The 13,172-nt window shown below is 33.2% G+C and overlaps 1 protein-coding gene across 3 annotated transcripts in view; it reads right to left on the bottom strand.

Moving 5' to 3' along the window:
* Positions 1-533: 533 nt before the first annotated feature.
* The window catches only part of BMP5 (bone morphogenetic protein 5), a 122,835-nt gene continuing 110,196 nt past the window's right edge, over positions 534-13,172 (bottom strand). The window contains exons 5-7 of one of the 3 annotated variants that reach the window (XM_023222975.2): positions 7,269-7,345; positions 5,848-5,958; positions 2,299-2,539 (exon numbers count right to left, since the gene is read on the bottom strand). In XM_023222975.2, the coding sequence (XP_023078743.1) occupies positions 2,390-2,539; positions 5,848-5,958; positions 7,269-7,345 (338 nt within the window). In that variant the 3' untranslated portion in view covers positions 2,299-2,389. Of the gene's footprint in view, positions 2,540-5,847; positions 5,959-7,268; positions 7,346-13,172 lie in introns of all 3 variants that reach the window. The other 2 variants (XM_023222976.1, XM_023222977.1) reach the window with 2 other exon arrangements.

Here is a 13,172-nt window from a genome sequence, read left to right as displayed (position 1 = left end):
AGTCCTTAGTTGAGAAAAAAATAATTTCGGATTTTCCGCCTGTGTTTTCTTAATTTCTTTAGTTTAATGTAGACTATTTTTGCCTTAGTTTTAAAGAATTTGAATATTTATGATTTATGCCATTCTATTTCCAAAAAGGATTATGGCCACTTTACAGAATAAAAACAAGTATAAAGCAGAAAAATTAAAAATAAACAATCAAAAAAACAAGTACATCATTAACAAACTAAAAAGATCTGAATGAAGACCTGTTAAAACAGGCCAAATTATTCTGGTTTCTGGTAATAGCTTGGGTATCACCAAGGTAATACTAAGAGTTTACTGTAATAGTTATTAGAAAATAATGTGACTGAGTATATGTGCATATTATACACATAGGTAACTCTAGAAAATGCAAAAACACTGATGCCCATTATCTCCCTTCTCATATGAAAAAGAACAAATGAAGTATTTCCCCATCCTAATTTTTTTTTTTTTTTGCTATTTTTAAAACTTGTTGTTTGAACAGATTAAGAAAATCTTTAATTCGTGGATTGTTGCTTTGCACATTTAATAGTGAGATAATTATTAACAACACAAAAAACAATTTTAGCAATTAAGAACAACATAAAGAATCATGTGATCCACACTTTGTATTTGATAAATATTTTTATAGTCTCAATTTATGACATACTTACATTTTGTATTCCTTTTAAATAAAGAACCAAATCAAGAACAGCAGAAATTAGCATCTGTTTTATTTTAAAATATGGAAATATATTTAAACAGCACATTTAAAGAATAAAATAATAGACTTCCCTTTCTTATTCTCTCAATGGTACACCATTAATCAAAAATATATTACTTAACATCCCCGTTAATATAGTTACTGTCAAATTTTCTTTAAGATAAACTGTATTTCAAAACATTTTAATATACCTGAATTACAAAGCCATAACATTTTTGAAGACACTTTTAAATTTTGTTTGAAAGATCCAAAAGGATGATTAATAAATGGTGCTTTATGAATATTTTAGATTAACTGTAAATAAGCCTAACCACAGAGTCACCATAAAATAGCAAGTTATCATTCTGAAGATCATTCTTCAAAAAGTCAGTGTGTATTAAAGAAAGGCCTTACAGGGCATTCCAATAGATAGAGAAAATAAATTAATTTTAGAGGGAAGAACACACATGCACACACCCACACACCCCCGCCCCAGAACCTTCCTGTTTGGAATTACTTGTGCTTGGAAGAAGGTTTACAGAATCCCTTTACAAAATAAGGTTTTCATTGAGCTCACTCTCAAAGATATGAAAAAATGAATTTCAGCTGTTCTTCAGAAATGGCAATTCTGTCAAAGCCATTCTGGGACTTTTGATAATTTCCTCCAGTTTAGTTTCAGTGCTTTTACTTCTAAATAAAATCCCTTGCATCACATCAATCAGCAAACTCAGTTATAAAGGAGAGTTAAAGAAAATGGTTCTGTCGGCATCTTCTGCTCTTGTACGTTTTATGCATGCAGTGACTCCTGCCTGTGGGGAGGAAAGTGGAGCACATGTAAATGTTTATTTATTTTGGACTAGGTTTTTAAATCTAAAAAAAAAAAAAAAAAAAAAAATTCTGCAGCAGTAGTGTTCTAGATAATAGGCAGATATGATTTATTTGAGGTAAGAAGGTTGTACTACAGTTAGTGTTAACTTGGAAAGCTATGGACACAGGCTCAAGCCTGTCTTCTGAAGCTTTGAGCTCTTTGCAAAATCTACGATCCACAAGCCAAAAAGGAACATGCTCCTACAGTTACACCAGTTTTATTAAAGCAAACAGTTAAAACAATTATGTGCAATCTTTCAGCTTCTATGTTCTGCCTACTGTTTATTTATTCAAATCCAGTTCAACATTTCACTTTATCTAATGAAGCAGGAACTCTAAAAGAGAAATTGTGTTTATCCAAGCATTTTTGTTTGGGTTGTTATTTTTTTAAGTCTTATTTCTAAATAAATATCCTATCGTGGTTTTCATTGGCACAATATAAATAAATTATTCAATTTCCTTCCACAATATTAAACAGTCAAAGGAGTTCTGTCTAATCTCAGAAAATTATATAAAATTGTATTCGAAAAAAATGTTGAAATGGAATTGAATGGACTCAGCATAACCCATTGAAAATTAGACTAGATGATCTATTGTATAATGTAGTGGCCTATAAATTTTACTGATAAAGCATCCACAAAAGAGAATATATACCTTTAAATAAATAAAAATGACTATATACATGATATTGTACATAGGAAAAGAGTCAAAATGAGCCAGACTAATTTTAGGAAATTCCCCATTTGTCTGAAAGTATGCTTTTTATTGCAGCCATAAATCTTAATACAGATCTTTTGTTATTATCAATATTTAATATTAGTGGCAGCCACATGAGCGTACTACCATATTTCTATATTTTTTCAAAATGACATTGGAGCTGTCATCAAAGTACAGAACAGAGATGGCGTTTAATTTGGTTGGAGCACAACAAGGCTTTGGTACGTGATCAGGAAACATCAGATGAACCTGGGAAAGGAAAAAAAGTTTTGTTTTATTAATAAATAAAATACACATTTTCTTACAGTTTTAAAATGATATGCTTTTTTATCACTCAAAATCAGGCACACCGTTAAGCTCACTGCCCTTCTCCCATTTATGTTCCATGATTGGGGTGAGGGACTGAAAGATGTATTCTTAAGCATTAACACCTGGAATCAACCCACCCATTTCAATTATGTGTTTGAACCTTGAAAAATATCTCACCAAATAAAGAAAACTTCCTCTATAGAATATTCAGTGGAAGTTTTCCTAGGGAAAGAACACAGCAGCTAGCACTCTGTTGCTTTTAGTTGAAATGACTATTTCTATACTTATCATGAGGAATATGGAAGTTATAAGAACAAATCAATGAAAACACATAGTTGCAGAAAGATTTGGATTTAAGAATTATCTTTGAAAAGGAAAATTAAACAATAAATCATACATTTTATGCCAACTCTTAGTTTTCCATGGTAAAAGCAGCATAAAAATCATAATAAAATAAAATCCACATATAATCTAATACTTGCAATGATTTCAGCTCTTTGTAGAATTTTTTTTTATCACATTGGCTGGAGTTTAATATCCATTTACTTTTTTTCTCCCTTGCCTGCCCCCTAGACAACTGCCAAAAAGCAGGCTAAGCTAAATCAGAAGCAAAGGGCCTAGATGCTTTACAAATGAACATCCACCTCCCCAGAAGCCTAAAAAGGTGTCTGTACACGGAAAGTGAAACGCTTAAGGGTTGATAATAATTTTGATCAGACTGGCAGTCTGCCTATGATTTGAAATAATTAAGTAAAGAGCCAGAACACAGTTCCCCGCTTTCCCACCCACCTATTCTGGCCCTTCCCCCAGAGGAGTTTATGGGAAATCCCACTGATGAGTCTTATGGGATCCACAAAAAGCAAATACAGCCTCTTACGGTTTTGGCTGTACAATGTCCTGGCTGAAATGATATAGGAGCCTTGCATGTGGACAGAAACAGCAGGAAAAATGAGGTGACCTGACATTGAAATTTCCTAAGACCTCACAAAACTAAAAGTTGGATATCTTCTACAAATTTCTGATGCAGCTTATGTCCTTCATCAGCTTTATCTCCCATAACCCACACATACATGATTGATAATTCTGCTGTTTCAATGGCCTTGGCAGTCTACAGGGAAAAAAAAAAAATGGATTGTTCTTGAATGGTTTCTCAATATATTAGTCACAAACATACTTTCCTCTGTCTTTTTGTTTCATGTCCTTCACAGAACAAAGTGTGCACAACACCAGGAGAAAAAAAAAAATCAGACTTCCCGGTATGCTCCAGTTTTGCTATGACTTATGTCCTACATCCCAGGGTGGAGATACAGAGCAGACTCTTGTTCCAAGTTTGTGTCACTTTTTTTTATGTTTGTTTTTCGATACTTTACTACAGCCATAAGAGCTGAAAATATGTATTTATTTATTTTAAAAAAGAAAAAAATGAGAGAAGGGGGGGTATTTGACAAAGGGTACTTTTCAGTAAGTAGGCACTGCTTAGCCTGAGTGAATCTTTGATACATTAGATCCATATAAGTCTACTTTCATAATCATCGAAATGATGATAAAAAGAGGCAAAGAACTTTCTGAGAAATTAAGTAGCATTACTTCAACTGATAGGAGTTATTCTACGATCTTACAGAAAGACAGTGATCATGAAGTTCTCTTCACAGGATGAAACAACAGCATTCTTTATCTGATATGCTTTCATGTCAACATGAATTCTCATATACAAAGAGAAAAGTTAACTTCTTAGAAATCATTTTAGTGGTAGAAGTTTGAATGCAAAACATCCATCCCTGCAAAGCCTAACTACTCTCCATACTCCCGGAAACAGTATTCCATATAAAGAGAGCTTATATTTACAGATAGCAAAGGTGAAGTCATATCAGACTTTAAAATCCTTCCAGAAATTTACTCTATACCTTGTATATGGCACTAAAGTAGGCATTCTCACTGGTCATGAATCAATAAAAAGAAGAATTTTTATAAATCACTTAATAAATATTTGCTTTATCTTTCTGTTGCTCTCTAGCTCAAGGTTATTTCCAGTCTTTGATAATGTTCATGCTCTAGTTGTTATAGATTACATTTTTTGGTGTCTAACTATTCTGTAGTATTTTATGAAGTCAATAAAGATGCCAGTAAATATCAAGTCATTCAAGCATTTGATTTTGCCAGTTCATATAGATGATTGTTTATTAAGAAGGAAACTAGGCTACTCCTTAATTCAGCTTTAAATTTTAATTTAATTGTGGGGGAAATTAGCAAGCTTATAGAGAGTTAAATCTTCACAAATCCTAAGAGTAATTCTTTCTTTTCCATAAATATGCCTCAGCCACAAAGATAGGTTTTTCTACTATCTACTTTTCTCTTACTGGCATCCACCAATTAATTCCACTCCCATCAAGCCTTGATTCTAAAATAATATGTTCTCTCCCATTCTTCTTAAATACAAAATTAAAAATGTTTATATTAGCCCAAACATTGATTTAAGATTATATCACATAGTGTGGTATGTCTTCTAGGAGCCTCCCATTTAGTCTTCTGGAGAGTGTTCCTCTGCCAAATCAATAGGTCAGATACTATGAGGTACATCAGACTCTCAAAAGGTTTCATGAGCTCATTAGGTAGAATGCAATCAGTTAATCAAGTCAACCCTTCAGAACCTTATTCATAAAAGCAAGCCTAGATTATTAGAGATTTAATCACTGTTAAGTTTCTGAGAGTAAGGAATAAAGAAAAGGAAGCATAATTTCTACTTTAAAGATTACAGGAGAAGGAGGAGAAGAACAGTAAAAAATGTCAATTAGTTTCCCCTTTGTGTGCTACACTGAAGAACTTTTATAATACCAAAGTATGTTATAGAACATTCTTAAATAATTAAAAACCCTCAGATGAAATTTAGTACAGTTATTACTCAGTGTTTTTGCAATGATTACTAATGAATTGCTAGGTTAGAAACAGCCCCGGGGAACCTGTGTGCTTAGTCATACAGTTAATGAAGAAACAGTTCAAGATGACCATTTCATGTTATTACTCCAGTTTTCCTAGCTGAATCCTTCTCCATTGTGTAATTGGGATTACTCTAAACCAGCCTGAGTTTCCTGACTATACCCACAGTTGTTACTTCAGCTCTAAAAAGAAACAAATGAGTTTGAGAAGATAAAATAATGCATTAAAAATTGTAAATAGATGCTTTCCTCTAAAACAACTTTTTAATATGCTTGCATTCTAAGCTACTTTTAATCCTTCAAAACAAAGCTTACCAGAGTCTGAACTATAGCATGATTTGTGGCATTCATATGAGCGTTAAGTGGAAAAGAACATTCTCCATCACAATAAAATGCAGCGTATCCTTCTGGTGCTATAATCCAGTCCTGACACACACACAAAACAAGAAAAAATAGTATCACCAAAGTAAAAATTTTAAAAAAATTCTTAAAAATTATTGAAATATACTGTATCTGAATAGGTTTACATTCCTGGTCCAACAATTATTCTAATGGAATAACTTTCCCCACACCCTTTAATTTAATTTTAAGCTGAAGTTTAGGACAAAAGTATAAATATTTTCACAAGAAATTGTCTTCTCTAATTACTCCCAAGAGGTAGTTATGTAAGATATTCATAGTATGTATTAAACATGTATGCATGAATAAAACTATTATAAGAAAATAGCATTCTAAATATTGTTTAAACAGGAAATGATGAACTCTGGAAAGTTCAAGTGAACCCAAAAGAAAAAGGAGAATCAAGTTAATTGAGATTATTCTCATTACTTCTTAAGGATTCATTCTTAGTTTTATAAGTCTGACAACATCCTAAAGCCTTAATATCTTTTCTGCATGCTGTTTTTCTTTCCATTCATGCATTAACTTTATAGTCTCTTTAGAAAAAATGAATTGGAGCAAATTCCTAAAAACTGAACATGACAAATTTCGGGAAGCTAAATAATTGCTACATGTATAGTTGCCTTGATATTTTTCCCACAGAGAAATAAAATTTGGCACAAAGCAAGAATTCTTGAGTTATTCACGTTGAAAGTTTATCATAAATTTTGAATATATTTACATTTTAATAGTATTTATCAATACAGGAACTCATATATGAGAATCCATTGTAATAAAATATTAGGAGAAATCTTAAATTTTTTTTTTAAACTGTCACCACATAGAGCCATTCAAAACTTTGGTGAAATTTTCCTCCTCATCCTGTTTCAAAATGCCATCTAAAGATAGCAATACATTTTTAAGTGCAAGAAAAAAAAAGTCATCTTCCCCATGACAGGGACATTATAGTTGAGGGCTCTATTTCCTAGCCCAATAGTTGGAGACCCTCAGAGGCTTAGTGGAGTTACTTATACTAATATGAACAAATCTTCTATTTATCATTAAAATTAAAAGTTTGGAATACTTAAACAACAGCACTCTTTTTTTTCTTCCTAAATATCTTAGTGTTCTATGTTTTATTCAACATAGTTTTTTGTTTGACTGTGAAACCTACTAATCATGTTTCAATGGCAAAAGGTTAATTGAGAAATGAAAATAAAGTGAATAAGCAATATTCTAAATGGTCATGTCAAAAATCATTGGGTATTATATTGGAAAATTACTGCCAAAGACTATGACTTACTAAAGACTTATGACAATTCAGAAAAAAAGGACCTAAGTTGACTGAAAATTCTTACCTGCCATCCCAGATCCCGGAAGCTCACATAGAGTTCGTGCTTCTTACAGGCTTGTTTTTGCTCACTTGTGTTATAATCTGAAGATAAAAACCACATTTTTAATAAATGGTTGCTTAAAGATATACTAATATTTCTTTTGTGAGATCACTGGTAGGATTTTTTAAAGGGGTTTTATTTGAAGTTGTGGAACATGAATTTCAATCTTAAAGCTAGAACTACTTACTAACAATGTGAACTTCAGTCAAGTTACTTGTCCTGGGTTTCTTCTGTGAGATGTAGACAATGCCATTTACCTTATGAAGCTCTAACAAGGATTCTGTTAGGCCATCTACTTCACAGGGCAGAGTGTGGTGTCTGTTGTTCACTGAGTACCATCTGCTCAACGAATACTTATTAATTCATTCATACTCTAGGGGTACTTAATATATTCATATATATATACACACACATATATATACACACACACACATATATATTTGTGCAATAATTTTTAACATCTTCTATGAGGCAGATACTGGGATCTTAGCTGATTTTATTTTAATAAATATCTTAACCTCAGGATACCACAAGTTGAGCTTCTAATCATCCCCCAAAATCCTGTCCACCTATAGACTTCATTCTTGACTGATGGTAGTTGCCTGGGCTAAAACATAAAAACCAAAACAAGAATCAAAACTTTTTTCTTTCATTTACACATCCAATCCATCAGGAAATCTCACACACTATCTTCACTAAGTCCAAAATGCACCTGCTCTCACACTCTTCATAATTGGTCTTGGTCCAAGCCACCATCATCTCCAGCATGAATTACTGCAATATCCTCACTGCTAGTCTCCCGGCTTCTGCTCTTGCTCCTCTACAGCAAACTAGTCAAGTGGACCTTTTAACAAGTAAACCTAATTACATCACTTCCCTGCCAGCCCCTCTATGGCCCTCATACCACTAAGAGTGAAATACTCTCAGAGTGGTTACAAGGCTGTCTACATTTTGGCTCCATTATCCCTCTGACTCATTTCCTGTCACTCTTCTTCTCCTTCACCTTGCTCCAGCCACCACACCTACCTCCTTGCTATTTCACTCACAGTCAGCCTTACTCCCACTTTAGAGGCTTTTCTCTTACTAGTCCCTCTCCCTGGATAGCTACATGGCTAATTCCTGCATTTTCATGTCCTTGCTTAAGCAACATCTCAACAAGGCCTTCACTATCCTTTTAATATTACAACTCTCACCCTGATACACCTGATTTCTCTCACTTTGTTCTGATGTTTTCTCATCTCATTTTTCACTATGCCATTTCCTCATTAATTTCTGCATGGCTTCTTGTCTGTTTCCTCCCACTAAAATATAAGCTTCATAAGGGCAAGAATCTTGTTTAGCTCTGTTTTGCTCATTGATGTATCCCTAGTGCCAGGAACAGTGCCTGGCATACAACAAACATTCAAAAAAGTATCTGAGGAGTTAATGGACAAATTTCTCAGTGTTCCACAAGGGATTTGAGGCGAGTGAAATACTATCATTACATATTTTGGAATGTAATCTGAAATATCCATAACTTTTTAGAATTGTTTTAAATGATTAAATATAAATGCAGAATTTCAATCTTGCACCTGGAATAAAGTAAAATACTGAAGAAACACAGATTTATGGAACATTTTTCATTGTCGTCTTACCTGAGGTTTGCTCACATTTGTACAAACATTCGAAAAACTAGTCCACTTTATTTGTAATATAAAATATTAAAGAAATAAAATTAAAAAATAATTTGTTTCACAGTTTTTGTTAAAGTGTCACCTTCCAGTTGAATTACGCTCAACCTCTAACAGAAGTGTAGGCACATTAGAGATCAAAGGAGCCCACCACAGAGGGCCTTACTTCTCATGGTTACTTCAAGTAATTATTTGTTTACTGTTAATCTAGAAAACAAGCTAATGATTAAATTTTGAAATCAAGGTATTTTTCTTACTTCTAGGTTATTTATTCCTACTATGCAATTAACTTCATTAAAACAGATTAAATAAGTAGATAATGGGAAATGGAGGAGACAGGATTTATTTCAGCCTCTACATTCCGGTTCTTTAGGGAAATGTCTCCCTTGGAGCTAACTTTGTTCAGGTAACGGACGGATGCACTTTAGCACTAAACATGACATGGATAAATTTCCTCGATCCTTTTTAGAGAAAAGAAATAATTGATTCTACTATTGGTTTGATTTCATAAACTCCTTGGTATACAAAATAGGAAAAAAAATGTTAGCTATGCCTTGGACCAAAGGGGTCAGCAAACTTTTTCTTTAAAGAGACAGATTGACCCAGCCACCGCATTACTGGGGATATACCCAAAGGATTACAAGTCATGTTGCTATAAAGACACATGCACACATGTTTATTGCGGCACTATTCACAATAGCAAAGACTTGGAATCAACCCAAATGTCCATCAGTGACAGACTGGATTAAGAAAATGTGGCACATATACACCATGGAATACTATGCAGTCATAGAAAAGGATGAGCTCGTGTCCTTTGTAGGGACATGGATGCAGCTGGAAACCATCATTCTCAGCAAACTATTGCAAGAACAGAAAACCAAATACTGCATGTTCTCACTCACAGGTGGGAACTGAACAATGAGATCACTTGGACACAGGAAGGGGAACATCACACACTGGGTCCTATTGTGGGGAGGGGGAATGAGGGAGGGATAGCATTAGGAGATATACCTAATGTAAATGACGAGTTAATGGGTGCAGCACACCAACGTGGCATATGTATACATATGTAACAAGCCTGCATGCTGTGCACATGTACCCTAGAACTTAAAGTATTAAAAAAAAAAAAAAAAAAGACAGATAGCAAATATTTTAGGCTAAGTGGTCCCCCTTGCAACTATTCAATTTTGCTGCTGTAGTATAAAAGCAACCATAGACAATATGTAAAATGAATGGGTGTGGCTATATTCCAGTAAAAATTTATGTATGGATACTAAAATTTGAATTTCATATGATTTCCACATGCTACAAAATATTGTCCTTCTTTTCCAAGCATTTAAAATGGAAAGACCACTCTTAGTAGGTCATACAAAAACAAATGATAGGCTTAATTTGGTTATTGGGCCTTTTTCCAACTCTGCTTTAGATAATAATGGGAATATTTATTCATCTTTGTCTTAATTGAAAATATTAAATATGAATAACAACATTGTAGCCAATAACACATACATGTTTATATGAAAAGCCATAAACTACAAATATAGTTATTTGAATTTGATGTTTAGAAAAAATAAAATAAAACTTAAAAGTCAAAATGTATCTGTCCCATATATATGTCTTTTTATGCAGGCTAAGTGATGTATATAACATAACATCACATAAATGTAACAAGCAATGAAATTTATAACAGAATCTGGTTCCAAGAGTCTGATTTCATAGAGCATTAGGACCATATGCTTATTCTGTCAGAAATAAAAATTAATGGATAGTGAGTGAAGTAAATGTTGTACCCAAACTAGAAAAGCCTGCAGTTAGGTTTACTCTAAATGCTTGGCAGAACAAGCTGTGGGCGGAAGGGCAAGGAAATTAGATTTATGTCTTTTAAAATACTGATGGGCAGCCTTTAGGAGATTAATATGAAATGGATATAATGAACCTGCCTACAAATGAAAAGTCATGGCATAAATTATTAAAATGTTCTACAATCAACACTAGAAAAAGTAAACCAACATGTCTTATCCATAGTGCAGGTGTTATCAATAATACTTCTCTGTTTTGTCTCTTAATGGTAAAAATGTCAGGAAGCCACTGCCAAAATAGTAAAAATATCATTAAATACTTTATGCAAATTTCTTTATGGTCAATTTCTAGATAGTGTATAAATTTAATCTTTAGTTTGATTTTCTTTAATTTTTTTGTCTTACAATAAAATCATGAAAAACAAAATAAATATGTAGAGGTAAAAGTTGGTAAAACACACAAAAAAAATCCTGAATGTGATAAGAAAAACACTAGTACACTGTTGGTGGAAATGTAAATTAATACAACCATTTTTTTGAGGTTCCTCCCAAAAGTGAAAGTAGAGCTACCATATAATCAAGCAATCTCACCGCTGGGTATATATCCAAAACAAAGGAAATCAGTATGTTGAAGATATATCTGCACTCCCGTATTGATTGCAGCACTGTTCACAAGATACAGAAGCAACATAAATGTCCATCAATGGATGAATGGATAAAGAAAATGTGGTACATATACACAATGGCTTATTATTCGGCCATAAAAAGAATGAAATTCTGTCAATTAGAGCAACATGGATGAAACTGGAAGATGTTAAGTGAGGTGAGCCAGGCACAGAGAGACAAATATCCCATGTTCTTAGTCATATGTGTAAGTTAAAAAAAAAATTGATCTCATGAAGATAAGAGAGTAGAATGGTGGTTATCAAAAGCTAGGAATGGTAGCAGAAAGAGGGGAACAAGAACTGGCTAATGGATAAAAAAATACAGCTTTTTAAAAAACGTAGAGAAGAAATCAGTTGTGGTGTTCAATAGCACAGTATGGTGACAATGGTTAACAATAATTAATTATACATTTCAAAATAACTAGAAGATTAGAAATGTTACCAATGCAGAGAAATGATAAATATTTGATGTGATGGATGTCTTAATTACCTTGATTTGATCATTACACATTGTATACATCTATCAAAATATCGCATGTACCCCATGAATATGTATAATTATTATGTATCAATGAAAACAAATTCCTGAAATCGGCATGGACTTTCAAAGCTCTGCATACTAGTTCCTGAAAAAAACAAATAAACATGGGATAGACTTGCTGTGAACTGGACAAGAGAAAATCAAGTCCAAAAACCTTCATATACCATTTTTTTTCTTCAGAACATAGTATTAGTTTCTTAAGGGGATGAAACACAGATATAGCTATAAAAGCAAATAAAAATTAGAAATAAAATTTAATATTTAACCATGACAACAGCTTAAATGAGTCAAATATGATACGCTGCTGCTTCAAAGCAAAAGAGGAGATGTTATTTTTTCACTCTTATTTCCCAAAGAGAAAAAGGGAAAAAGGAAGTTGATACCTAAAGCATCAGGACAGAAGACCTTAATTTATTTATAAAAATTTAAAATGATGAATGAAGTACAAGAGTTGAAAAAAGCAAGAATGGTACTATCATAATACGAACTTTTATATGACCTTGGGGGTAGAAAATTTCATGATAAACCCAGAAATAAATAACAATCCTACCCAAAGATAAGGGGCTTTAAAATGCTATTGTTGCTCTAGCTTAATCATTATCTTCTATACCCAGTGAATTATTCACTTGAATTTACACAGAAGCCAGTAGTAATTACTGTTGTTTATTTTGTAGATATATTAATACAATTTTGTGTTTGTGTAGGTACCAACGTGTGACACAAAACACCACAAAATAACTCTCTAATGTGTTTGCATAACTCTGCTCAGCAAAGTATCCATGTTGATCACGTAATTAACGTCCTCACTTTAGAGCTCCTTCATATAAAAATCTATCCACAAACCTGAATTTGCCAGACACCTCTAAAGGACAGTTCCCTGATGCCTCCTGCTCACTATTTCTACTTCTGACCTCACACTCAAGTTAACAGGACCATCATTCACCTAGTGGCCAGGACAGAAAATTTAGTAAGCTTCTTAATTTTCATTTTTTCCCCCTCAGATCCTGTATTAAATGGATCCACAAAGCCCCATTAGTTGATCAATTTCACTATTTAATCTAGGTATCCTGTTGGAAGCCCTTTGCACTCTTGCTTGCCTCATCTTTCCTCAATGTCTTCTTCTGGTATCCTTAGATTCTAAAATAACACTTTACCCCTGCTCCTCTTTGACGTCTCTGATGATATTCTTTTGG

The sequence above is a fragment of the Piliocolobus tephrosceles genome, chromosome 5 (genome assembly GCF_002776525.5).
Source record: "Piliocolobus tephrosceles isolate RC106 chromosome 5, ASM277652v3, whole genome shotgun sequence".
Classification (NCBI taxonomy): domain Eukaryota; kingdom Metazoa; phylum Chordata; class Mammalia; order Primates; family Cercopithecidae; genus Piliocolobus; species Piliocolobus tephrosceles.
The sequence above is the reverse complement of the archived record's forward strand: the minus strand, read 5'-3'. Positions and strand labels throughout refer to the sequence as shown.